Source organism: Diabrotica virgifera, chromosome 3 (genome assembly GCF_917563875.1).
Source record: "Diabrotica virgifera virgifera chromosome 3, PGI_DIABVI_V3a".
In the NCBI taxonomy this organism is placed as follows: Eukaryota; Metazoa; Arthropoda; class Insecta; order Coleoptera; family Chrysomelidae; genus Diabrotica; species Diabrotica virgifera.
Genome location: NC_065445.1, coordinates 73,018,590 through 73,046,275, shown reverse-complemented (window position 1 = coordinate 73,046,275; position 27,686 = coordinate 73,018,590). Strand labels below are relative to the sequence as shown.

The following is a 27,686-nucleotide window of genomic DNA, read 5'->3' as shown; positions in this document are numbered from 1 at the left end:
AGTTTGTAAATCATGATCGTGGCATTTACAATGTATATACATTTTAAATCATGATTTGGAAGTGTAACATTGGGAGCTCCTTGTAACATTCAACGTGTCTTGGTTTGTTTATTTCTAGTGCATCTTCATTGTGATTTTAGTCTATTATACTATACAATATGTATTACCATAATCAACAAACCAGTGAAATGTAGTTAGGTACGTTACGTTAGTAATAGTTATGTTGCTAATACACCAAAAGTAGGTAGAAATAATAAAATGATAGGGGAGTCAATATATAGAACGAAAACATGCATTGTTTCGGAAAAAATCAAACAAGCTAATATTTTTCTACAATTATTTTGTTAGATTATAAATATGTTAAAGTAAAAAGTTCTACTCACAGATTTCGCCGCTAATTATTTATTAATAATTGTTTAAACAATAACAGGTTGTTTTGTATAAATAATTTTAAAAATATCGTTCATTTCATCATTTTACTTTGATCAAATATGTTTCTATTTTGTTTTTGATTATACTGAATCCGAATATGGCATTTTTCCCTGGAAGTCGTCTGTTGTGAACCGGTCGTACTTATGAAACCCATTCAAGAATTATGGAACCTTGTACCAGCTTATACAGGTCTAATGGTTGGGTGCCATATATATTTGGAGTCACTTATTCGATGTCTCCGAAAAGTGTTTGCCGCCTCCGATCCAATGCCTCACAGTCATGCAAGATATGGTTGACTATTTCAGGTTCTCTGTTACAGAGTCTGCAGCTCAAGTCTCCATGAAACAGCCCCTTTGTATGCAGGTGACCCTTAACTGGCACATGCCCAGTGAGGAGACCTGTTATGACTGAGCTGTTTTCAGCAGTAATTCAGCCCTGCTACCACATGTCCGTCCGATATACATCTTGCCAAATGTGACTGGGTATACTCTCCCAGTGTGAGTTGTGTTGGCTATTCGGATCCAGGCTTTTTTACGTTTGCGGACGGTGCTTTTTGGTACTCCCACGGCCGGCTCTGGACCCAGGTATTTTGTAGCTGATGCTCTCCTGGCAAGTGCATCAGCTCTTTCATTGCCGTATAGGCCCCGATGACCTGCTGGAACCCATACCAGTATAACACTGTTATGTTGGGCCAGTTTGTCAAGTTCTTGTCGACATTCCCACACTAGCCTAGAGTTCACCTTAGGGCTTATAAGAGCCCCAACGGCTGCTTGGATTTCTGTGCATATGTTAACCCGCTGCAGTTCGAAGGCCTCAACTTGTTTTCTCTTGCACACTGAAAAATTGCAAAAATCTCTGCCTGAAATACGGAGGTATTCTCCCAGTGGAATATAAATGTTGAAATTTCCACCACTACAGAATATTACTGCGTCCGAACCTTCTGCAGTTTTAGACCCGTCCGTAAACCAGGTGTAACCCTGCAGTCTGGGTCGAGAGTCTCCTCTGTCCCATTCGTCTCGTGTGAAAATGTCCACTTGATTGAAAAGGTACTTCAGGCTTGTATCTGGATGTCATATGGTCAGAAATCATCATCCATTCGGCATAATTAGTTTCATTTATTATTCTACTATGTCCTGATTTAACTGGTACGTTGCTCAGGTTTTCTCGCAGTCTATAATATCCCATTCTCGCCTCACCTCTTATTTGTTATATGTAAAGGAGGGAGAACCAGTAGTGCCTCCATAGTTGCCGTAGGTGTCCCCTCATAGCTCCCGTGATCCCGAGACAAGCAAGTCTTTGCACCTTGCTTAATTTGATGATGGCACTTTTTTGCTGCACTTTTGGACACCATACGACTAATGCATATGTAATTATTGTGGGTTTTACCACCATGTTATAAATCCAATGTATCATGTCTGGTCTCAAACGCCACATTTTCCATGAGTAGGTCTGGCTACCATCAACGTAGTTACCGCTCTCTTCGTTATTCTCTCTATCTGCTGATTCCAAGTATCTAAGTCTTGAGTCTAATATTATCCCGAGATACTTTACCTAACTCACCAGATTTAAATGTATACCATTTAGACTTAGAGGACCCAATTCCTCTAAATTCCCCCTTTTAGTGTATTTCATGATTTTTGACTTTAGAGGACTGATGTTAAGCCATACATTTGAAGTCCATTCTGTAACTACGGTCAGAGCCTGTTGCATTCGATTTCTGACTGTACCATTAAATTGTTCGTGAGCTAAGAGGATTAGGTCATCCGCATAGCCCAGGACATGATGCCTATCGTTGTCGAGTCTAGCTATAAGGCCATCCATGACCAGATTCCACAATAGAGGAGATAAACCCTGCTCTGGCTACCTGAGCTGACACTGTATCCCCCAGCAACGTAGCGAACCTATATCACACGGCTCCTCAGCATGCAATCTATCCATCTGCAGCTTGTTTCGTCTATTCCTTTTAGACGGATCGCCTCGTAGGAGGTGTTGTCAAATTCTCTCTCAATATCGAGAAATGCACCCAACATCATCTATTGTTTTTCTAGAAGGTACTCCACCCTCTGTACGATCTGTCCACCCTTATTAGCCTCCATGCTTTTGGTATGTACCAGGCGCGGATCCAAGGGGGGTCAATGGGGTCAATTGCCCCCTACTTGAGACTTCGCCTAGTGTCGCCTTTTTTAAGAAAGAGATAATTACGATTACGATTGAAAATAAATAGTGAGTTTTGTGTCCTGTTGACAACTGAATAACGGAATGAAACATAAAACAGAATTTCTTCTCCAAAGTACGTGTTCTCGGTCTTACTGTATGGTGTCGAGTCTTGGACTCTGAATAAAATCGATCTACTTACCTAAATCGCCTTGAGGCTTTCGACATGTGGTTTTCTATAGAAGAATTTTAAAAGTATCTTGGGTGAAGAAGATTCGAAACTCCACAATGCTAGAACGTCTCAGCAAGATTACTGAGATTATAGAAGGCATCAAAAAGAGAAAAATGGAGTATTTTGGACATGTAATGAGAAGTTTCAAATATAGGTTGCTACAAAATATTATGCAAGTGAAAATAGAAAGCAAACGCAGTCCAGGACGAAAAAGCACTTCTTGGTTGATTTAGGATGGCAGTGAATAAAATTAAAGTAGCTATGATAGTAACCAACGTTCTGAAAGAACAAGTAACAGCCCATACCGAAAAAGAATCCTGCGTACGCGAGTGACGAGAAAATTTTTATTTCATTGCCCCCTCCTTGCAAGGTTGCTGGATCCGCCGTTGGTATGTACCCCAGCCCTGCACTATCCTCCAGCGTCTTACACAATTTTTTAAAAAGAGAGTCGTTTCCGTTCTGTAGAAATATTGGATAAATCCCGACCGAACCCGGTAATTTATATGGCTCGAATGAGTTTATTGCTCATTTGATTTTGTCCTGGTTTTGCCACTTCTTTTGCCACATGCCGGTTTTCCCTAGAACCATAAATCATGTTATCCAGTCCGGTTTGCCATGTGTCTAGTGGTATAAAGTTTTGTTTCAGACACAGGAAAGTTCACCCTAAAAAGCTCTTTCTGGGTGTCTTCACCACTCTGAGTGTATTCACCTGACTCTTTTTGAAGCGAGGGAATAATTATATGAGGGTCCCTTGAGAGAACTTTATGGAGCCTTGACATTTCTGAAGTCCCTTCTATCTCTTCACAATGCCTTCTCCACGATTCTCTTTTTGCCCCTCTCAGTTTCTTATTGTAGTCAGTCAGTGTTTTGTGATAATCGCCCCACTCACCTGACCTTTTGGCGAAATTAAATTTTCGTCTAACCTCTGTCCTTTGATTTGCAAATTGAACACTAGTTTACAGTGTGCCAATAATTCTATGAGAAGGGTGACTTTAGCGTTGTAAATGAAAAATTATAGAAGCTAGAGATTTAATTTGAGAAAAATTTTTATATATGATTTTTTTTTGAACATTTTTTGAATTTTTCAATGGTCAAGTCAGTTTTTTTTCTAAGATTTAGATTTTCTGAGTTATTGAAAAAAACACCTAGTTTCGCATGTCATTTATTTAATAAAAAATGAAACACCCACTTCTGGAGTAGAACTTTTTGATATGTTGTTTATTAAACATTTCTTAATCAAATTACAAATAGTTCTATCTTGTTGATTTTTTCCGAAGTCAAAATCTCTATTGACTCTTGACTCCCCTAATATAAAATTTAATGTTTGGTCAGCAGAATGAATACATAAACAAAACAGATATTTCTATGGGCCTTCGTGCCAATGTTGCCAAATTTCAGTGTTATGGGTGGTTATGGTCTTCCGTTAAGTGATGACACCCGATAGGGCTTTTCATCGATTGTCATTTGTTTCGAGCTTCTGTCATAAGTTGTATAATCTGTGTATAGGGCTTTTCATCGATTGTCATTTGTTTCGAGCTTCTGTCATGTGTCACATAATATTAATATATCTACGGCATACGTCTTTGGTTTCTATCATTGGTATGTGCCAATAACGTATGACGTAGCTATATTAATATTATGTGACACATGACAGAAGCTCGAAACAAATGACGGTGAATGAAAAGCCCTATTATAGGTTTGTTCCAAGGTCCCTATACCATTCTATTTATGAATGTCTATTTATGAACCTTATCAAATTATCATCGACGGACTGGTCTATATTTTTACGTCACTACGGAACCCACGGAACGGATGACGGATAACGCTCATGACATTGACAATGACAATTGGCAAATACTTTAGCAGTTGATTGTCAACATTTTTGCTGAACGGCCATTTTGTGAAAGCTGAATTTGGCTCAGTGGTGCGTGCAAAGTGGAAGTTAAAAAAATATATTTTAAAATATGTATTAAATATAATAGTAAAACAATATCAAAATGACTCAATTTTTACCACCAAATCTCTTGGCGCTTTTTGCCCCACGCGATCCCATACCATACTTACCACCGGTTACAAAATTACCCCATGAGAAGAAAAACCGAGGATATTTGGGTGTAGGACAATTTTTAGATGATTTCGAGGTAAGGGGAAATTCCATAAATATTAATGAACTAAAATATTAAACCGCGTTAAAAATTATGTTTTGCTTATTGTGTATGCACCTTTTATAATCTAATATAATATTATAGGAGGCATCTATTCCGTAGGTTTTTGATACTTAACTCAAAAATATAAATATTACCTGAAAATAATACTTGCTAATGAATTTGACACCCTAATAATGCTTAAAATATAAAAATGTATTATGGAAATTGGCATAGTAAAAACTAGATACAGTAGAACCCCCCAAATCCTAACTTATTGGGGGGACAGCCTGTTCGGATTCCAAAAAGTTCTGATTATCCGAAAGTTAGCCTTAACTAGTAATTCAAAGCATTCATTTTGATTTTGAGTAGCCAAACGTTCTCGCAAGAGTGTGGACAATATTTTTGGACTCAAGTTGACTATGAGAGAACCAAAGTAAGTTTGTGTTTAACCTTTATAAACACTTTATAAACCTATATATTAAAGTATAATATTTATTTTTAAGAAATTTTAAATGTCAAAAGTCCTAGTAATCCTACATTGTCCAATTTTCTGCCTTTACTCTGTATAATAAACATGTTTTTAAGTTTTTGTCTTGAATTTTTAAATTTTTTTCATTTTCCGTTGGTTCGGATTTTCCGAAAGTTCGGATTCGCGGGGTTCGGATTTACGGGGTTCTACTGTAATACACAAAAATAAGATAATGGTCCTTAAATTAGAATAGTAATTAGCTTATTTGAAATAGTTTTAATTACTTTTACAAACAATAATTTAATTTAATTAATAATTGAATGTTTTATTATATACCATAAAAACAAATTATCAAAATGTATTTACATATTAACATACTTCTTTGAGGAATAAATTTCTTTAAAGGTTCCTACTGACTAGAGGCTAGGACTAGAGCATTCTCTTCCGAACGAACCAAACGAGCCGAGCATGAACAAACAAGCAAAAATGCTCAGGTTATTCGAAGTGTCCATTCTATTTATTGTGTTCCTATCTTCTGCCCATTTTATTTTAGTGTCTGTTCTACTATGGTAGCAAAGAATCTGGTATCACTGCTGGACTTTTTTTCTTATTCAATTTATTAAGAATAGAAAGAAATTAAAATAAAACATCAAAAACACATTGAATAAGGAAATTGTTTTGAAGTCATAACAAAACAACTCTATAATAATTATTGTTCTATGTTCATCTACGTCTAAAAGAAATGCTATAGGGGAAAAAGCAAACCATTTAAAGTCTATTCGGTAGACTTACACCGGTCATGGATTAAGAAAGAAATGAACGAATTTAATGGTCCGCTGTAGTTTGACTATCTACACATGGGCGCAGTAATTTTTTATTTTAGGAGGTTCTTATATAAATCAAATAATTTTAAATTTTAGGTGTTTGTATAGCCTCAGAAGCCTAAACGAGATAATTTCATGATTCTTTATAACAGTTCATTATCCGTAGCCAAAAATCAATATACCTATTATTAATTGTTGCATGAATATCAATATAATAAAAATAAAACAAATTATAACTTATAAAAGGTAGAAGGCTAAACGTTGCTGTATTGTTGATGTTTTAATTTAATCTCTAAAATGGTTTTCTATAAAGTCACAATCAATTTAAGTGATATATTGACGTTGGATGTTTTTAAATTAAAGTCAATTGACGCGTGTAAAAAGCAATTATATGACATTGTAAACTAATTTTAGCTTGTTTTATTTTTTTTTCAGATCGCATGTTTTCTATGTTAGTCATGTATATTTTATAGTTTATATGTATAATGGGGTATTTTTCCCGTAAATAAAAATTATTAAAAACAATATTATAATATTACGTATGTACCTACAATATCTACAAATAGTTTCGATTTCAAACAAATCACACCTACTAAAATGATCACGCCTTGAAAAGGATCCGGTAATCCTACAGCAGGGCATTATGTAAACATCAAATATTTAAGTAAAATGCTAAATATTATTAAGTCAATATATGTACCAATTTTTTTTACTAAAATGATTTAGTCGTTATTGTTCACACTATCATCGCCATCGCTGTCATCATCATCGCTGTCGTCACCGTTAATTGTTATTATGATTGGGCTTATTTCGTTAATTTTATTTTCACGAATCCACCAATCTTCAATTAATTTTTCGCACTTGTATATACAGTTCCGCCATACTTCTGGAGTTGCAATTGAAAGTGCTTCTCGCCAAGTTTCCCAAACCGCTTCGTCTGTATACCCATTAGGCCCAATATGGTTGTCGTAATATTGTTTTGCTATTCCCCATATATATTCGATGGGATTAAACTGGCAGTGGTATGGTGGAAGACGTAAAACTTGATGCCCGTAACTTTCAATAACCTGATCCACCACAAAGATTTTTGGTTTTGCATGTTCTTTTGCCAAACATAACAACTCAGACTTTAATATATGCTGTGGAATATATATGCGTTCATTTGTTAGCCATTCTTTAATCTTATCTACATTCCACGAATTTGTTGGACTTTTGTTTAGTATTTCTGAATGATAAGGCGCATTGTCTAAAATAATTACGCTGGGCTCACTTAATCCGGGAAGAAGTTTTTCACGCAACCATTTCACAAACATTTCCGTGTTCATATTGTCATGATAGTCACTGTTTTTTGATGTAGACGAAAATATTAAATCAGCACCTTCTATAAAGCCTGTCTTCCCTCCCGCGTGCAGAATTATATGTCGCTTCCCTTCTCCACTAGTATGCTTGATCGATTTTATGTTGTCATCTTGCCATATTCTCTTGGTAGCACCCTTAGAAAATATCCATGTTTCGTCTAAATATACAAAAGTTGACCCTTCTTCTTTAAATTTGTTATATTTTCTCAGAAACTCAATTCTCTTGTGTACAACAGAACTTCTTTCACAAAGCGCTTTTCTGTTATCCTCTTTTTTAAATTTGAATCCTATGTTATGTAGGACTTGCCATAAACTTGTTCTGCCGATGTCACCAAATTTCCTCTCTTTTAACTTAAGTAAAATTGTATCTAAAGTCACATGTTCCTTATTTGCACGCATTTGATATATGATATTACGAATTTGAAATTTTCGTCCTTCGAACATATCGTTCGTTTTTAATAACAGGCGAGTATGGTGGTGATCGTTTCCCGGCACTTCACTATTCTCGTTTTTAATTGTAGATCTTAATTTTGATTCGCTAATTTCTAAAGCATCGCACACGCGTTGTTGCACACAATATAAGGCGTTACCAATTCGACAGAATAAATTCAACTGGAAGATAACAAATGTCCTTATAGTTTCTTATAGCATTCCTGATTTGTTTGTCGACCCATTTAGTTAAATTACCTATTAAAATTGCATTAGTTTGTCATACTTTCTCTAATTTGGTTTTGCACCTATTTGGGTAATTAAGTACTTTCACTTGAATAATTAAAATGCCAAGACAGTTACCGTAATTAAAATAGGTCAAAAAGTGAGCTTTATTTTGTTACTATACAGTATGGTGCAAATGAAAGGAATAAATTCGTTATTTCGTAAACCGGCGACTTTAAGGAAAAATCCTGAAACAGGTCGATTTTTATTTTTAAATTATGATATTTTGCCATAAATGTCATACTAGTAACGTCATCCATATGGGCGTGATGAAGTAATCGATGATTTTTTTAAATGAGAATAGGGGTCGTGTGCTAGCTCATTTGGAAGATCATTCAATTCTCTATTTATTAATATAAACATTTACATAATTGTTTATACAGGGCGCCCAAAAAATTTTTTTAATTTAAATTATTTGACAAAAAAAGAAGAATCTATATAATTTATTTAATTTAAAATACATTTTATTGCTGTTAGAAATCAGTAAAAAAATGTTTATATCACAAATAAACATTGTTTTTCGCTTAAATTAAATGTTCAAACTTCCTAAGAAACAGGTGGCTGGCGGGAGCTGGCTTGAACATTGAATTTAATCGAAAAGCAATGTTTATTTTTGAAATAAACATTTTTTCTGTTTCTGGGCAACAGTAAAATGTATTTTGAATTAAATAAACTACATACATTCTTCTTTTTTGTCAAATAATTTCATTAAAAATTTTTTTGCACGCCCTGTACAAATAATTGTGTAAATGTTTATATGACTAAATAGTGAATTTAATGACCTTTCAAATGAGCTAGCACTCGACCCCTATTCTCATTTAAAAAAATCATCGATTACGTCATCACCCCCAGATGGATGACGACACTAGTATGATATATATGCCAAAATATCATATGTTGAATGGGTTTATTGACAGATTTTAAAACACATTGTAGGTATACCCCCAAAATATATTTTATTACTATTCCTTTCTTTTATCTGTTTCAATAGTTTATTAATGTTTCTTCACTGCTTATATCAATAATACATAGTCTCAATTTACAATCAATTACTTTCAACTGAATTTTAATCCCTTCCTTTCTTTTCTTTTCTACTCTAATTCTCACCCTTTAATTTATATCTCAATTTCATGTACCTACATTGTTGTCTATCAATTCACATTTATTACTGTTATTACTATATGACTGCTAATATACCCTTTTAGCTACAATTTTTAAGCTTTCCGATGTTTCATCCTTTTTACGACCACTACTCCTCTCATTAAAACATCAAGGAGTATTGACTTTAGCAATTTAGGTTACAGCTGCACGTCCACATCTAACATATATATTAGATATCGACCCGTTTTGATCCAAACGTTGTTAGTCTTACACTAACACATACACTAATAAATAGAAGTCTTTAATAAATATAAATAAAAACAAAAATCTTTTAATAAATAGAAATAAAAATCTTTAAAACCATCACATTTTAAAAAAATTGTATATATGGCATTCACTTTAGTCTACTTCACAAACAAAATAACAGGTACAGATTTGTTGGTTGTCTTTCACCAACTATCTCTTCACCCTCAAAAATTCCCAAATTCCATAAACTTGTTTACCTTTGCAACATTCTCCGTCTATTCCACCATATCCCGTTTGCATAACTTAAGCAGATACATCATGTTAATGAATACTGAGGTAGTACCTCCTTGTAACTGAATCATTTAGTTACTTGTAACCGTTGACCTGAAGATGCTCTGCATACTTTAGAGAGCGAAACCGGTCGTCGGAAGTTACAATACATGATTGAGAGTACGTCTGTCTTTTACTTCATTCAAAATATCATAATTTAAAAACAAAAATCGACCTGTTTCGGGATTTTCCCTAATGTCATCGGTTTACGAAATAAAGAATTTATTCCTTTCATTTGCACCATACTGTATATACGAGTAGTTGCAAAATTTACTGAATGCATTAACATTATTTAGTGGTGGCCGCATATCGAAATAACTACTCTGTGATAGACCACATAACGAATTAGTTACTCTGCGGTAGACCGCATATTGGATGGTAGAGCGCATATCGAATCGGCACTAATCTATATATTTTTTCGTATTTAAAATATTACTTGCGGGTAAATCCTAATTGTTCTTTTAGTCAAGGAAGTCTCTTCGCATCTGCTCGGGAAAATGTTCTAGTCAGGTGTTTTGCATAATCTTACTCCTAAGTTAGTATTAAGTTTTTGCTAAGAAAGGTATTTCTAACAAGGGTGCATTGTATTTTATTATTTATCTTATTATTTTTCCTTAAATTATCCTGTTTATTAAATTTTAATCAAAAAATTACTAAAAATTCAATAATTAAATAGATATTGGCCCTCTACGCACCCGAGGTCTACGCTTATGTTACTGGTATACCTAAAATATTACAATCGACCTGCCGATTCGTTTGTTTCTTTATTAATCCGTGACCGGTGTATCCCTACCGAATAGAGAGTAGACACATATTGTTCATTGGTTCATAAAAAAGTAAACAGTAATTATTGTTAGTTTGGTAAGAATTTTGAAAAAACTACCTTCTCCTGTACCCTGTCAATTTGGTACTTTTTGCCTCTTCTTTTCGGAAACTGGCAAGCAAGCTATCAATATTTTTCTTTGCTTCTTCAGAGGTACAGCTGGTTCCAAAAAAACTGATACGACTCTTATAGCGTATTTTGTAGAAAATTGAGCAGTGTACTTTCTTCTTCTTTTTGTTTTTGTTTTTGGTCTCGCTGCAAGGCAATTACCAGCACGATTTATAGGCGATCTTGATGTAGTCTGGCTCTAAGCCATATCAAAATGGCTGACTATGTTCTTGTAAAAAGCTTTTGATGAGGTGTGATATAATGAATATGAGTTTAATTATATTTAATTTATTATATTTTGAAGGATAAATACTTATTATTTACATACTGTCACTGTCACTGCCAAATCTTAAAATTTGTCAGGTAACTTCAATCTCAAAAAATGGCTGTTTGTTTGTTTATTTTATTATTTGTCTGTCATAATAAATATAATATAATGTCAGACCAATCATACACTGCTCAAAATGATCAAATCTTACTAAGAGTTGTATCAGTTTTTTAGGAACCAGCTGTACATCTTCATTCTTCAGCTGTTGTTATCCATGTATCATTTTTTAAATTTCATTATAATATTTCTTATGTTTTGGATTCCATTGTAGATCAATAATTCTAGAGTGCTCAGTAAAAGAAGTATGAGTCAATTTAGTCAAGTTTTCAGGAGAAGCAAAAAACGATACTTAATTGGCATATTTACTACCAATTTTATCTACGGCCAAATAATTTTATATTGACTTGTTCTATTGATACCAAGGTAAAGATAATATAGTCTTTTTCGACACAAATTATATTTTGACTAGTGTTGGAAAATTATCGAGAATGAAAAATCGGAAAATATTCTCGATATGGAGAATTTTCTGAGAATGAACCCTATGACGCTCTTATGGATATTGTTAAAGATGAAAGAGGGTATTAAAAATCATGAAATTATATACAAAATTATGAGACGAAACAACAGTGTTCTTTATATATGAAGAAAATATTATCATTACTCCTGATAAAGTTAAATATCATCTTCAAAATCTAAAAAATAATTCGTCTCCTGGTCTCGACTTAATATCTTCTTTATTTTTAAAGAAATGTTCCGATGCTTTAGCTTACCCACTATATGTGATTATGTCCTTATCATTCACCACACATATTTTGCCTCCCATATGGAAAACCGCATCTGTAACACCGATTTTTAAAAAAGGGAACAAATTGGATTCTAATAACTACCGTCCTATCAGCTTAACACCTATAGTGTCTAAGATAATGGAATCTATTATTGCCGAGACAATTTCTGATTTTCTGCAAAACGAATTGGTTATACCAGAACAGCAGCATGGTTTTGTCAAAGGACGTTCTACAATGACAAATCTTCTTTGGTGTGTCAATGAATGGTCAAGAGCATTAGACAGAAAAACCCCGGTAGACATTATTTACCTCGATTTTGCTAAAGCTTTTGATCGAGTTCCAAAGCGAAGACTATTACATAAATTGGAACACCTTGGTATCCGTGGTCAATTACTGAAATGGATCGACGCGTATTTAACAGATAGAAAATTTTGTGTTAGAGTTGGGGACTCTTTCTCAGTCGAGAGAACGGTTTTGAGTGGGGTACCGCAAGGATCAGTTTTGGGTCCACTTTTATTCATAGCATATTCCAGTGATCTACAATTTCACATTAAATGCAGCAAAGCTTTCTATGCAGATGACACGAAGCTATTTTCTGATCCCTCCGTAAATTTCCAGTTACTACAAGATGATCTTGATTGCATATCGGAATGGTGCTCTACTTGGATGCTGCCTCTTAATGTGGACAAATGTGTAGTTCTTCACATGGGTAAAAATAATCCGTATCTTCCTTACTCTATTAATGGGCGCGTGTTAAGATCAGTGAAATCACATAATGATCTAGGTGTTATAATTAATAACAATCTAAGTTGGTCGGAACATATTTTTCATATTTCTAAAAACGCTAACAGTAAATTATACCTACTGAATAAAACGTTTGCAAAAGTGTCATTCATAAACTCAGTTCATCTGTATAAACTGTACATTCGTCCAGTTCTGGAATATTGCGGAACTGTTTGGTATCCGGTATTAGTGCGCGATCGTAATATTCTCGAAAACGTACAACGGAAGTGCACTAGGATGTCTTTTGGTCGCTCAAGACCTACATATACAGAAAGACTGAATATGGCTAATCTTACTACATTCGAACAACGTCGACTTCGAGGGGATTTAATTATTACATTTCGAATATTAAAATACAACTTCGGAAATATGAGAGATATGTTTATACTAGACAATGACAATCGTCTTCGTGGCCACAAACTTAAGCTTAAAAAGGAAACTTTTTTTACAACAACAAGGCAATTTTTTCTTTGCAATCGAGTGTTCTCGACATGGAACAGCCTTCCGGCTGAGGTTATAGATGCTCCATCTGTCAATGTTTTTAAAAAGAAACTGGATGACCACTTGTTCCAAAATTGAACATTTAATTTGTACCAAACACTTGCTCCCTATGTGCTATGTTTTTGTATTTTAGTTATATTTATTTACTTAGTTAGTTTGCATAATATGTATCTATTTTAATGTAACTATTTAATTTAACATTTCATGCATACTATATAATAATATTGTAGTCTAATGGGCATATGGGTTTCGCGACCCCTGCTCAAATTTATTGTATAATAATAATAATAAATACAAAAACAACAGAAAACACAAAATGTATTTGATAAAAAAATGAAAAAGATGAGGCCTTAGATTCAGAATCTATGTCTATCATTAGCTCATCCTGGTCATCTAGATTCAGCATTTCAATGTACTGATGGGAAGTTGTGGGATTTTGTTTTTCACAAGTCGCCAGCTCAGTCATGGATTGGTCTACATCTAACAATTTTAAATTGTGAGCAATAAAAGTTACCTTACCAGCCCGTTCAGCAGTAAGCTGGTATCTTTTAGATGAGTGGATAAAAAAACTATAAGTACTGAAACTTCTTTCAGTCGCTGCAATGGATGAAGACATGCTTAATATATCAACTGCTATTTTAGTTAATTTTGTTCCAAAACATGTACCTTTCCTCCATATGATTGGGTCTAGTTTTTCTTTTATTTATTTATTTTTACAAATAACAAATAAAGTATCCTAACCATAACACAAATACTAAACTAAGTATTAAATAATTAATAAATATTGTTAAACAAATGATTATAATTTAAGTAAATTAAATTTCCTGAAAATATTATTAAAATGAAAATCTCTGACAATTAAAATCAAATGAAATGAAGACTCCCAAGGTAAAGGTCACTCATCTTCGATTCCTTACACACTCAGTCAGGCAGTGCTTAAATCTTACAAATCTTGTATCCACCAGATTATAAGATTGACTAAAGTCATTTCCCAGTGTCTGAATCCTGTTAATTGGAGAGAATTTGCCATAGTTGGTGTGATAGTGTTTTATAGAAAATGCGGGCATGTCTCTAAGAACTCTAGTGCTACATCTAAAGTTGATAAGACTTAATAAATCAGAACAGTCAGTGGTATGATCAATTAGTTTATAGAGAAAAATTAAGTCACATTTAGTTCTGTAGTCTTCTAAGGAACTGATATTTAGCCTTGACCTTAATTCCACTGAAGACATGTTCTTTAAGTTTAATCTATAAGCACAAATCTGGAGAAACTTATTTTGAATTTTTTCAAGGGTGTAAATATGGTTAAAATAGTATGGTGACCATACTATAGAAGCATAAGACAGGATGCTACGGACGAAAGTAAGATCTCGAGAGTTTCTTGTGATAAAACCTAGATTACGGTATGCTTTATTTGACAAATTGTTAATGTGTGGGATAAATGACAATTGATTTTCAATTGATTTTACAACATATCGATACCTAAACTCCAAAACCTCTCAACTGTTTTTGTTCATTTTTCATATTATGGTCTTTTTTTATGTATCAGAACTCCTGCCACCTTTTTTTAATGCCTTCTGCGTTGAGTTGAGACCTTAATAAAACAAAAAGACAAAGATTTTCTTCGTCAATTTACTGCTATAAATAGTTTTTTGTCCGTAAAGTACAATTGTAGATTTTCAGTTGAGAGGTTTTGAAGTTTAGGTATCGATATAGTTTTCCAAAAAATCCCTCCTTAGACTGATAAAGTGCCAAATCTGACATTATTTCAGCCGAGTCATCACCATATTTTAAAGTTGCTAAATTATCTATAAACTCAGTTCCATCAACTTGTCTTCTCTGCTTAAATGAACACTATTCTAAATATTTGCGCGTTAATATATAGCACCAAAACAATAAATACTGACACTGTAAACACCCTAGCTAATGGTTCATGGGATTTCTCAGCCCCAGCTACTTTGTATAAAAATTAGTTAGTAGGTGAATTGGCAAAAACAAATACATATTTTTTAAATATAATAATATAATATAATAAATATAATAATTAAACATAATAATTTGATCCATATCTAGTTTTATTTTTATTTCGGTTTTTGTAAATATAGAAAATTCTCGCCGAGAATATTCTTGTTCTCGAGAATATTCTCTTCTTACATCACTAATTTTTTACTTTTTACTGAGCACCCTAGAATTGCGCCCATCAGAATCAAAACCTGCTAAATCCTAAATTTTTCGTTCTGCTAAATCCAAACTAAAAGTACAAATTTCTAAAGATGTAAGGGGCATGCAGAAAACTTTATGTTATTTATTGATGCCCCTTTGATTGAGAAATTTCCAGATACTTTTTGGAAAATTTACATTTTTAATGTTTTTATAGCCTCCTGAAAAATTTCAAAACATGGATCTAGCAGGTTTTGATTCTATAGGCCTCAATTGATCTATAAATTAATGAAATAAATTATTAGATAAATTCCTCATCAAATTACTTAAATGGAACTTTTTTTCAACTTCCTGAAAAAAGTTGATTTGTGGGTTTTTATCTTTTTTACCTATCAACCATCCATCTAATTTGAAATTGTTTATATATAAACTAAGTATATTAAAATAATAATATATAATAAAATATTTATTTAGGATCCTAAAGACACACCTCCACCAACAAGAGTGGAAACGAGGGAAGAACGGTTAGAAAGGAGACGCAGGGAAAGAGCTGAACAAGTTGCATACAAACTGGAACAGGAAATTGCTATGTGGAATCCTACTGCAGCACCCAATAATACAACAGATCCATTCAAAACCCTATTTATTGCTAGAATCGTAGGTATTTTTATTGTGTGTATATATTCTTTTATCTGATTGGTAATATGTTTTAGAATTATGACACTTCGGAATCAAAACTTCGCAGAGAATTTGAAGTTTATGGACCTATTAAAAAGGTTTGTATTTTCTGAATTCATTTCATCCTTTATTAACCCGGGAGCAGTTGCGCTCACTTCTGTCACGTAAGTAGTCGCGCGTAGAGAAAAAATCTCAATACAAAGTTAAAATACGAATTAACAAATTTCTGTTTTATAATACTTTTATTTACTTGTTATGTTAAAAATGTCTATTTCTAACAATTTTGAAGCTAATTGGTTCTCACCAAAGCCATAAATTCCAAAAAAAAAATAAAAAAATCCCACGCATTACTACAATTATTTTTCTCGAGGCAGTTACCAGTGCAAAATCATGTAGCAAAATTTTTCATCGAGTTATCACAGAAAAGAATAAAATGTGAGATTTTTTCTAAAGGCGCCACTGCTCCGGGGTTAATATTAATAATTATTGTTATATTTATTATTTTAAAAATTATGGACTGTTGAAGTATTAATTTGATTTTTTTTCCAAAATATGGTAGATCCAAAGAGCATTACAAATTTTGGATGCCAAAATAAATTATACAGTAGAGCGTCGATAATCCGAACCCTGGTAATCCGAACGATCGCTAATCCGAATGCAAAAAAAATTATGAAATTAAAAAATATGATCGCGGACAGAATTTTTGGATTTAATATGACAATATGGGCAAAATATGAGCGCGGATTTTTGTTTTGTTTATGCAGAAATACATACAATATATTTGTTTATTATGCAGGTGTTTTATTCCTTGTAACTAAAACGTATGTACATAATAAATATGTACTATGTTTATGAGCTTTGTATGTATTTTGAACATATGTTCGATAATCCGAACAATTTGATAATCCGAACTACCTCTGTACCAATTAGTTCGGATTATCGACACTCTACTGTACTGCTATATAGAGCTTGAGAGATTGTTCATGTGAGTTGCGTCTATCAGATTTCAATTGGTCATTTTGTATTTAAGTACAGTAGAACCCCGATTATTCGGGCTGCGCATTATCCTTGCTATGATTTTCTATTACTCAAATTGCATTTTCGAGGTTTTATTAAAATAATGTCACCGTAAATCACTCAGCAGAAACCCTATACGCCGAGAGGGAGACCCATAATGAGAGATTTATTTTTCCTATCATGTTTATGGTAGGTACATATATGTGTGTATATACGTACATATGTATTATATAAGAAATAAATGTTTGGATTATCTGTGCTTTTCAATTATCCGTGCTGTGTCCGGTCCTGAGGTGCACCGATAATCGGGGTTCTACTGTATATGGGATTATTGACAATTAATAAAATTCACATTTTACATTATTTGTTGTTGGAGTTTGGATCTCCACTTTGGATATTGTTTACAAAAAAAATTAGTTTTATATAAAATTTACATTTGATTTTTCTTTTATTTTGCATCTAAAAACCCCATATTAGATATTAAATATCTTTTATGTTAAATATTGATGCTAAATTAACTTGTGGATATCCAGTGACGGTAGTAAAAAAAATACTACTATCTATTTCACCCCACTAACATTTATTTTAACTTACTGAATGTAAATGGCTTAAAAATAATCTTTTTCGAAAACAATTTCAGGAGTGGAAATCAAAACGTCAATTTTTTTAGGTAAAATTGTAACTGTCATAACAATCAACTGTGGCCAATCACATATAAACACAATATTTAACTATAACACGAAATTTCTGTTTTGAGTTGTGGCAACAAATATTTTGAAATATGCCTAAAAAATGCTGAATTTAAACTTTCAGAAATTTAAATTTTGTCTCAGAACTTTTCTTTTGAGCCCCTACAAGTTCGATAGTATTTAATTCACTCTAGGTTGAACTAGAATATTCGGTTATTTGGTTCTGCAACTATTTTCTTGTGACATTTCTGGTATCCATTATATGGAAATTTCTAAAATTTGAGAACAAGTTATTTTTATTTAAAATTTTGGTTTATTCCCATATTTCCATTTATTCCTAAATATAGTAGTTAGCTCTCTTTTCACCATATTGTCCGCAAACATTGTTTCTCCAAAAGCCACTGCAATATTTTTGCTTTTTTTAGCAGTAGAAAAATTACAGAATCTGTTCAAAATTGATGAAAATGTGTTCAGTATTACCTCTATCATTTGAAGACATAAGTGGAAGAAGGAGGTATGTTACAAAGCCTACCTTTTTAGATATGGGCAGTTAAAGTTTTTATTTCTCTACTTTTATCATGAACATATTGTTTGTGTTATTTGGTTTTATTTATATTGCTATAAGCATTCCTTTACATATACAGTCGGAAAAATGAAAGAATACCCATAAACAATCACATCACAAACGTTTGTTATTTATAGAAAAAGACAGCAAATACAAAATAAGTGATTGATGTGATCGTTCATGGGTATTCTTTCATTTTTCCGACTGAAATATTGATAATTTGTTTTTATTTTTAGTATTTTTTCTAAAAATAATAAAAACTGTACATACCGCCTTCTTCCATTAACACATTCGCGGACACGCTGTCATTTTATACACGTATCCTTATGGAGTAAATGACTTCATATGCAGTCATGACCGCGAATGTGTTAATTTTAGTTTGTATAACTATCCTTTATCTGAATGGATGAAGGGGGCATGTGGCATGAAATAATACTCCATAATCAGTTTTACAGAAAATTAATGTAATTGAACACAAAATAATCTTCTTCATGTGCTGTGCTCAATTATTGAGCGTTGGCTATCAAATTGGCTATAGTAATGTTGTTAATGGCAGCTCGGTAAAGGGATGCAGAGGATCTGTTAAACCATTCTCACAGGTGTCTAAGCCATGACAGTGTTCTTCAACCTGGCCTTTCTTCTTTGACCTGGCGTTTCTTCTTTCGTCTACCTTGCCTTGTATTATTAAATGGAGTGTATTATACAGAGTTAGTTTTATGTATGGAAAACCTCAATTATCTTGGAAAGGGCTTGTACAATTTTTTATAGATTTTGGTAACAAAGGGTTTTCTAATGCGACCGATATAATAGTGACAGTTACATTGTTGTCAGAACTTCCGTTTTTCTGTAAATCTAATGCATTTTCTTATTTCAAATGGACCACCCTGTATATTTTTGCGTTTGGAAGTCCTTAAGAAATGCTGATTATTTTTCGTGTTATATTCCCTATATCTAAATGTCATAGTTTCGTAGTTATTTAGCTACATTTATTAAAAAAAAAATTTTGAACAAATTAAAAAACTCAATTTTTTCAACCCGGCTTCATTATTTTAGGTTTTTTGATCATTGGAAAAAAAAGGTCTTCTGTAATTTTTCTCTTAAAGTTAAAAGTGGCATATGCTAGTTACGTTCATTCACTAAGAAACTCAAGATTTTAGAAAATGTTACATACCCCCTTCTTCCACTTAGGTCTTCATTTGATAGTTTTTGTTCTTTTTTTTTGTCTTTGAATATCAAATAAAGTTTAGGTAAATTGTCACTTTAATGACTTAAAAACTTATTATACATTTTATTGTTAACATGTTGACGGACAGTGTGTCAATTGTATAAGCATGTGTTGTGTAAGCATGTGTTGTGTTGTATAAGCATATGTATTTTACAAAGTAGAATAGGGAAAAATGCAACGTCTATAGACGTTGTGTCACATTACATCAATGGAAATTAGACATATATAGATGTTCTGTTCGTCAACGTGTTAATTGTAACTAGCCATTTCGTTGAATTAAATATTAATTTTGCTTTTTGTTATTTCAGATCGTTTTGATTCATAACAGCATAAATGGTAAACCGAGAGGGTATGCATTTATTGAATATGAACATGAAAGGGACATGCACTGTAAGTATATCCAGTAGAACTGCATGAAAGTTTAATTTCAATCATACCACTTACACTATTTAATCATTTTTATAATCTATATACACATTATGTACAATCAATATATATGGGCCACATACTTTTTCCACATTTTTTTTTAGTTTGTTTTACATTGAGTATAATTTCTAAACATTCTATGTTGGCTTTTACAATAGCAACAAGTAAAGGAACTTGGATATTTAGAATACCTGTAAGTATATGGCATTGTTTGGTTAAATAGAAAAATGGTACAATAAACCAGGTAATAATTTTTATAGATAGAATGGGGTAGGTATGGTTATTAAAGATGAAAATATTTAAAATGGATTCTGATCGATGATAATCTTTAACGATATCATTTATGTAAATACATTTGCAATCGTTTCTTAATGTTACAATTTCTGAATAGAATACGTAAATGTATTCCCCATTGTTTTTCCCATAACACAACTTTTAAATATTTATTTAGGTTATATAAGGTTTGTTCCAACATGAACTTTGGACGGTCCAGAAACCGTCACGAAACTATTTGTACCGTTTGTTGTGCGCATGTTCGTAATTGTATCGCCCAGTTATCGTCCCATGACGGTAATTTGGAAACCGATGTTGGAATGGTTATCTGACTGATAACTGATTTATCTATCATTATCATTTGTCATTTTTGTTGGTGACAGCTTGTGTGCTTTGAGTCGATCACGATTCCCGCTTTCCCTCTTTCGATTTGCATGTTAAACACACAAGACATTTCCCCCGGGGGATATGTGCTATGGCCCGATTACTGAAATGATCATCACGAAACCGTCACTAAAAGATCATAATTCTTGTTGGAACAGTGGGAAGGACGATCCGATGACGATCATATTTTTGTTGGAACGGATTTTGTTTACTGCGCAGGAGCGTTACCGTTTCGTGACGGTTCTCGGTCGTGTTGGAACAAACCTATAGTGTCATGAACACTTTTATCGACATCAGACATTTATTCAATAAAATTCAACTACTTGAAGGAAAAACCTTTTGTTAATTTATTATTTGTCACTTTTAACTGTAAACTTGCATATTACATTATATATTTTTTAATTTTTACAACTGAACATGAATAATAAAAAAGTTCGCATTATAAAGAAAACTACAGTAGTGCCTTTATATCCGTGGGTACGTGAAACCGCTAATATTAAAGAATCGTCAAGAACAAATAACATCAGGAATTGTGTTGGTATAATGTATTGTAATGGTTTACAATGTATACTATATTTTGAATATGTGTGTAACCGCCAATCACCAAATACATTACATATTTTTTACCTCCGCCATGACTGTGTATACGATAACAATACTATGTTCTTAAAATATATGCATATATAATGTATGTTTATTGACGTTAAAATAGGATGCCAATGTCAACATTAGGTTTGTATGATTTGATTATCGTGTATCTCCGAAAGTTTAGGGAGTATTATGCAAAGCCTGTTTCACAAAAAATTTTTGAAAGAGAATTACTAAATAAATGTACAAATATTTATAACTAAAACTCAAGACAGAATTATCGACCATATAATAGGATGTGAAGTAATACAGTTGGATAAAATTTGATATTGATATTTAAAGAAAACTTCTTTTAAAGCTCTGGATTTTTTTTCTTTCTTTCTTTAATTGTTTACATTTAATTGCTAATAAGAGTTTTGTTGTTGCGATTAGTCTGATGGAGTATTGATTGCATAAGTCTATTTGAGTATTTCATGTATTCAAATGAACTGTTTTCCTAGGGACCCACTTACAAAGTTTTAATATAAATGGAAAATTTAATGGAAATGTGTATTAAAATGATCCAAGTTAACTCTATACTGAAGGCAGGTAAGATTCAACCAAAATAGCCTAAAAGTGTTAAAGAGGGATATAGTCTACAGTCTCTTGAAGAGTAGAAAAAGAAGCAAGCTTTAACTTATGTGAATTACTTAAGAATGTGACCGACATGTTTTATAGTCGTAAAATCTGATAAAATGAAATTTGGCATCGATAATCAATATTACAAGCACCATTATATTTTTAAGTCTGATTAGAAGATTAAAACTGCGGAAAATGTTGAGGAATTGGGCCGGATACATGCAATATTGTAAATCTATAATGTTTCAATATCCGGGTGCCAAAACACCCTCTTTATTTCTGTCAAGCATAATATCACCTTTTATTGCTGTTTATGAAGCATTCTTGAGAAAATTATACTGGTGTTAATAATTTAGAAAGTAATATTGCACTTTTAACTGCAAAAAAATCGACGCTATTTTGTCCGTCAAGCATATTACCACGTTTTCATTCCTTTTATCCACCATTTCTGTGAAAGACTGCTCTTATTAATTTGATTAATAGTCAAGAAGTAGATATAGAATGTCTGACTTAACATTTTCATCCATTTACATTTTTTACTTAGATATTAACTTCCAATTAGACTAGGACATTTAGGAAAAAATTAATCGATTTTTAAATACAACACCTGTTGACTTGCAACTTTTTGAATTGTGTTTGGGATGACGCCAGGGAAAAAGTCTACAATATAAAAATGGGTGAAAATACATAATTGCATGTACAGTATATTAACACGTTGACGGACAGTGCGTCAAATGTATTCGCGGTGTGCAAGTACTTGGAAGGGAATTGAGAAACGATCGTGCGCAAATAGCGGAGAAATATTGCAACTTTCTTAAATAATTCATCTTGTCAATTGAAATTGTCAAATTGACGTACATTTCATATCTACTGTCATTGAAGAAGAGAATTTATATGTTGCTCCAAAATATTGGTATGAGATGCAATTATTATATAAAGGTAAATTTAATTAATTGTATTTTGCTTGCAGTACTGCATTTTAATAACTAATTTTATTTACTACATACAATTGTTTACGTTTTAATAACATAACCTGAATCTTATTTTTTCTTCTTATTATTTTTTTGGACTATGGCCTTGACAATTATCCAGTAACCAGGACTAATATAATTGGCCAATATAATTAAAAGTGCGAATAAAGTTGCAGAGCGTAGAAATAGGTGTCGCTTTGCCGAACTTGCACGGTCCCAACAAGCAAGTGTTGTGACACTATATGTATTTTGCAAAGTAGAATAGGGAATAAAAAAATATGAAAAAAACATTTTTAAGAAACACTTTTCTTTAGTTACGAGTGACTAAAATTAAAAATATAAAAAAATCAACTAAAAAGCAAAAAAATAAAAAAAATTCAAACCGAAGGATTATTCGAAAAAAATTGTTACAGATTAAATATACAAAAATCTCACATATTTGTTAAAAAATTGAAAAAATCTAACACATTCGTTAAAGAAAAGCGTGGGGCGCGTCTTCATTGAATAAACGGTTTTCTACCCAAGGTTCTCTTTAACGAATATTAAATTTTTTAACAAATATGTGAGATTTTTGTATATTTATTCTGTCTAACAATTTTTTTCAAATAATCTTTCGGTTTGAATTTTTTTAATTTTTTTCTTTTTAGTGGTTTTTTTTTATAATAATGTTAATTTTAGTCACTCGTAACTAAAGAAAAGCGTTTCTTAAAAATGTTTTTTTCATTTTTTTTTTTTACTTTTTAGTGTTACACTTTTCAAACATTAAAATATATCGTCATGTTTATTAAAATACATGTATAAGACATAATATGATGTACAAACATGAAAAGTAGTCGGAATCAGCAAAACATTTGAAACTATTGTTTATTTATGAAGCATAACGTAAACAATTAACGTAAAAAATGAAATTATGTATAGCTCATATAATTAGCTGCAATCTGTAAAAGTTTTAAGTTTCTACATTGTAAAAAACAAGAGAATTTAAGCATTTTCCATTAAAATTGTTTTTTTTTTATTTAAAGAATTAATAAACATATTTTTTTTTTAATTTTGCAATTAAAAATCACACTAAATTTTTATTGACTATTCGTGTATTGTTCCCGCAAATGCATATATCTGCAAATTTTGATACATTTCCATTAAATAAAAGGCAGTCAAATTAACGTTTAAAGATTTGACACAGACGTTGTGTAACATTACATCAATGGAAATTAGATGTCTATAGACGTTCTGTCCGTCAACGTGTTAAGGGGAACGGAGCAAAATGCAAAATTTTGACGCATGTCAAAATTTTCAAGGTGTTTTAAATGTATTAATTTTTTTCAAACCTTGAGAAAACTAATAAGTATTTTTGAAAAATTTAAACGCAGAATGAAAAACTAATTTATTACCGAGGGCCGAAAGTCCCTTAGAATAAATAAAAATTTTCTTTTGAATGAAATATTTGCAATTAAAAATCACACTAAATTTTCTCTTTTATTTTCACCCCTGTAACTTATTAAAATAAACAGTATAGAAGTTTTCAAGGACTTTCGGTCCTCGTTAATAATGTAATCTTTCATTCTGCGTTTAAATTTTTCAAAAGGATTTATTCTCAGGATTCGAAAAAAATGAATACATTTAAAACAAAGATAAAAGATAAAAAGATAAAGTTTTTTTATAGTTTTCACGCAAACCAATAAGTTTTTAATTTAAAAATATTTTAGTAATATTTTTAATATTTTTCAATATTATTAATGTTGCCATTAGGATTGAAAAACTTTATCTTTCAACTGCCAGATGACGCTAGTCACCTCATCCATTCAGTCAGTTGCAGTGTGGGACTAATATATGTCGAAAAATTTACTGGATTAGAGAAAGCAACCTATGCATTCTCTGAAGAGCCTCTAACAAGAGGTGAAATCGTCGCGTCGATAAGAGTGCTGGTTGCGCTCTCTAATCTAAGTAAAAATTAAGACATTTTTGGCTACGCATTGCAACTGAATAAAAATGGTATACATTTTTATTTTAACATTTAAAACACATTGAAAATTTTGACATGCGTCAAAATTTTGCCTTTTTTCCGTTCCCCTTAAAAAATCAGTAGATTAACCCTCTACTCTAGTGCATTACTTCTCCTAAAGGCGGACCGTAATAAAAGTTTCCAAACTTACTATTTAAGTATGTATTTCTACCCTCTTTTCTACTGTAGACTTTTTTCCTGGCGTCGCCAAACACGATGCCAAACGTATTTAAGCACAATGCAAAAAGATGCAAGTAGATGGGTGCTGTATTAAAAAATTGATTTATTAGAGTGTTTTTTGTTCTAAATCCCCTGGTCTAAATCAGACGTTTTATAAGTTTCAAAGTAAAACAATTCAAAGAATTTCCGACCGTAAAAAATTTGTCTGTCACGACCAATAATTTACTTACAGCTTGCTGTTTTTCTTTACTGGTGGATTGTACACTAATATTGGTTCTGACCTAACAGAATAGATTAGATGTTTCCAGCAATGGAAAAGGAAATTTGAATGGAGATTTTATTTTCCTTTTTTTGATATTCCAAATAAGGTTAATCCTGATTCTAAGAATTTTTGCACAACGCAGTTTTTGCATTACGATTTTAGATTTCTAGATGCTGGGTAGAGACTAAACTGTTTTTTTTTTCGGAAGTTAAAAAGTTAAACTGTGGTAGGTAATTTATGAACATTAAGAAAATATTTGTAAAGAAATTCTGTCGGTATCAGGTAATGGAGGTAATAAGGTAATGTCAATTTTTTTAATATATGTGATTTTGCATTATTTTTCTTTATGTTTTTAAAGTATGGGCCTGTATATATTGCATTTTGAGCTAAAGCAATTATATTTAGAAATGTGGTATGTTGAAATTCAATTAGTTTTATGTAGCCAGCAACTTTTGTTTCAAGCTGTAAATCTAAAAATTACCAAACCCGAAATTAATTCTTTGTTATTTTTTTTATACAGTCGAGCTGCAGGCAACTAAGTAGTGCCGAATTTTCCCCAAACTACCGCTTATTGCTGGCTATATAGGTTTGTATGTGTGGTAAGAACCCTGCATACAAATAACAATTTTTATATTTTTGCGGGGTAATTAGCAAAAAGTTAGATTCAAGTCATTTACAGTTAGTTTTCTTTTCTTCTTTTAATCTCTGATAATTCGGATAGTTGTTCAGAAATTTTTCTTATTCAGCCTTGGGTTCAACCAGATGGAGCGAGTTATTTAATTTTTCTTTTTCAAAAACAGTCATCATAAGTTCTCTGTCTAAAATAAATCTTGAAAAATGGGACAAAGTTAACGTCAAAAATTGTAGCTTCTGACAACATAAATATGGGTCAAAACTAGTAAAACATGATTGTAGTAATTTTTAAATTTTTACAAACAAATAAGGAATCCCAATAAAATATTTCACAATGTTTCTCCAAAAAGGATTCTTTTAGCGGTATCATTTTTAGTGGGGATGAGACAGTAATAGTAATACATATAAATAGTATAAATAATGCTGCAAAACACTTTTGAAAATACAGAGAAGTTTTAGTGTAGAGAGTGCTACTAAATCGTGCCCAAACCATCAAAAATGTCATGAGTTTTGAGTTAATCAACTTCCAACGCCAGCTACTCCATCAATGTTGGGTGGAAATGACGCACACCTGTCAATCTACAGTCATACTTTGAAGCCTCGATGAAAAAACAAATTAAAACTGAAATATCTTCCGAGTTCATACGGATATCAATTTTACCTTAAGAGCAACAGTAGCGATCAACAGGTAGCAACAAACACGGTCCAAGATTGCGAAAGTTCTGCGAACTTTCAAAAGTGAGGCAACAGTGCGTCGGTAATTCGACACTGACAGTGACGTTTATACTATCAAAAACAATAATTTTTATACACATAGGCGCGAAATGCTGCCAAGTCAGTGACGTTCGATTTCTTGTTATAAAAAAAATTTTAGTAGTTCCAATGTGACACAAAATCTAGGCACGGGATAAAAAAGTTTATTTGAAGAAAGTGTATTTTTTTGTCTTTCTTAATGGCGGTACAGGCTCCTTTTTTCAATATTTTATTTAGTTATAGAGTAATTTCCACATACTAACATATTTCTGAAATTGGGCCCTGTACCGCCATTCTTTATTATATTACGAATATGTGTGCCAAATATCTCGACAAAATATTCAAAATTAGAGCCGCAATCTTGGAACGCGTTTGTTGCTATCTGTTGATCGCTACTGTTTGCTCTTAATAGTAAATAATGTTTTCATCATTAAATACGGACGCATATTCCACGTCTAGCTACTTATTTGGTAGTGTTAAGTGGTATAAAACGAATATAGAAAGTCTTCAGCAGAAAGTGAGAACACTTCTCACAAAGACACAGAAAAATCATCCTCGTAGTGCAATAGAAAAAACAATGTTGCCGCTACAACAATTTTCTCTCTAGATACATTGAAAACCATATTTATGGCTTAAATCTATATAAATAATAAATAGTGCCTCCATTTATTATCATAATATTAGGCTGAGTATTAGATTAGATTTTACAAATTGAAATCATCACTCTTATCTGTATTCTAAAGTATAGACGAAATATCTCAGAAATACAGCACTATAGGCTCATAATTTTTTACTGACTTTAATTACTCGAGGAATCTTGATACCTTTCTGTGTTATACAACCTATAAAAAGAGAGTTTGCCTTCATTTAAAAATATTGATAAAAACAGCTTCAAATAGTATTCTTTTCTAACCACAGCATAAATTC

General features: G+C 32.2%; 1 protein-coding gene across 1 annotated transcript in view; it reads left to right on the top strand.

Moving 5' to 3' along the window:
- Nucleotides 1–4,676: 4,676 nt before the first annotated feature.
- LOC126881130 (U1 small nuclear ribonucleoprotein 70 kDa) overlaps nt 4,677–27,686 on the top strand; it is a 54,632-nt gene continuing 31,622 nt past the window's right edge. The window contains exons 1-4 of the mRNA XM_050645191.1: nt 4,677–4,959; nt 15,970–16,152; nt 16,209–16,271; nt 19,978–20,059. Coding sequence (XP_050501148.1) covers nt 4,816–4,959; nt 15,970–16,152; nt 16,209–16,271; nt 19,978–20,059 — 472 coding nt within the window. The 5' untranslated portion in view covers nt 4,677–4,815. The remainder of the gene's footprint in view (nt 4,960–15,969; nt 16,153–16,208; nt 16,272–19,977; nt 20,060–27,686) is intronic.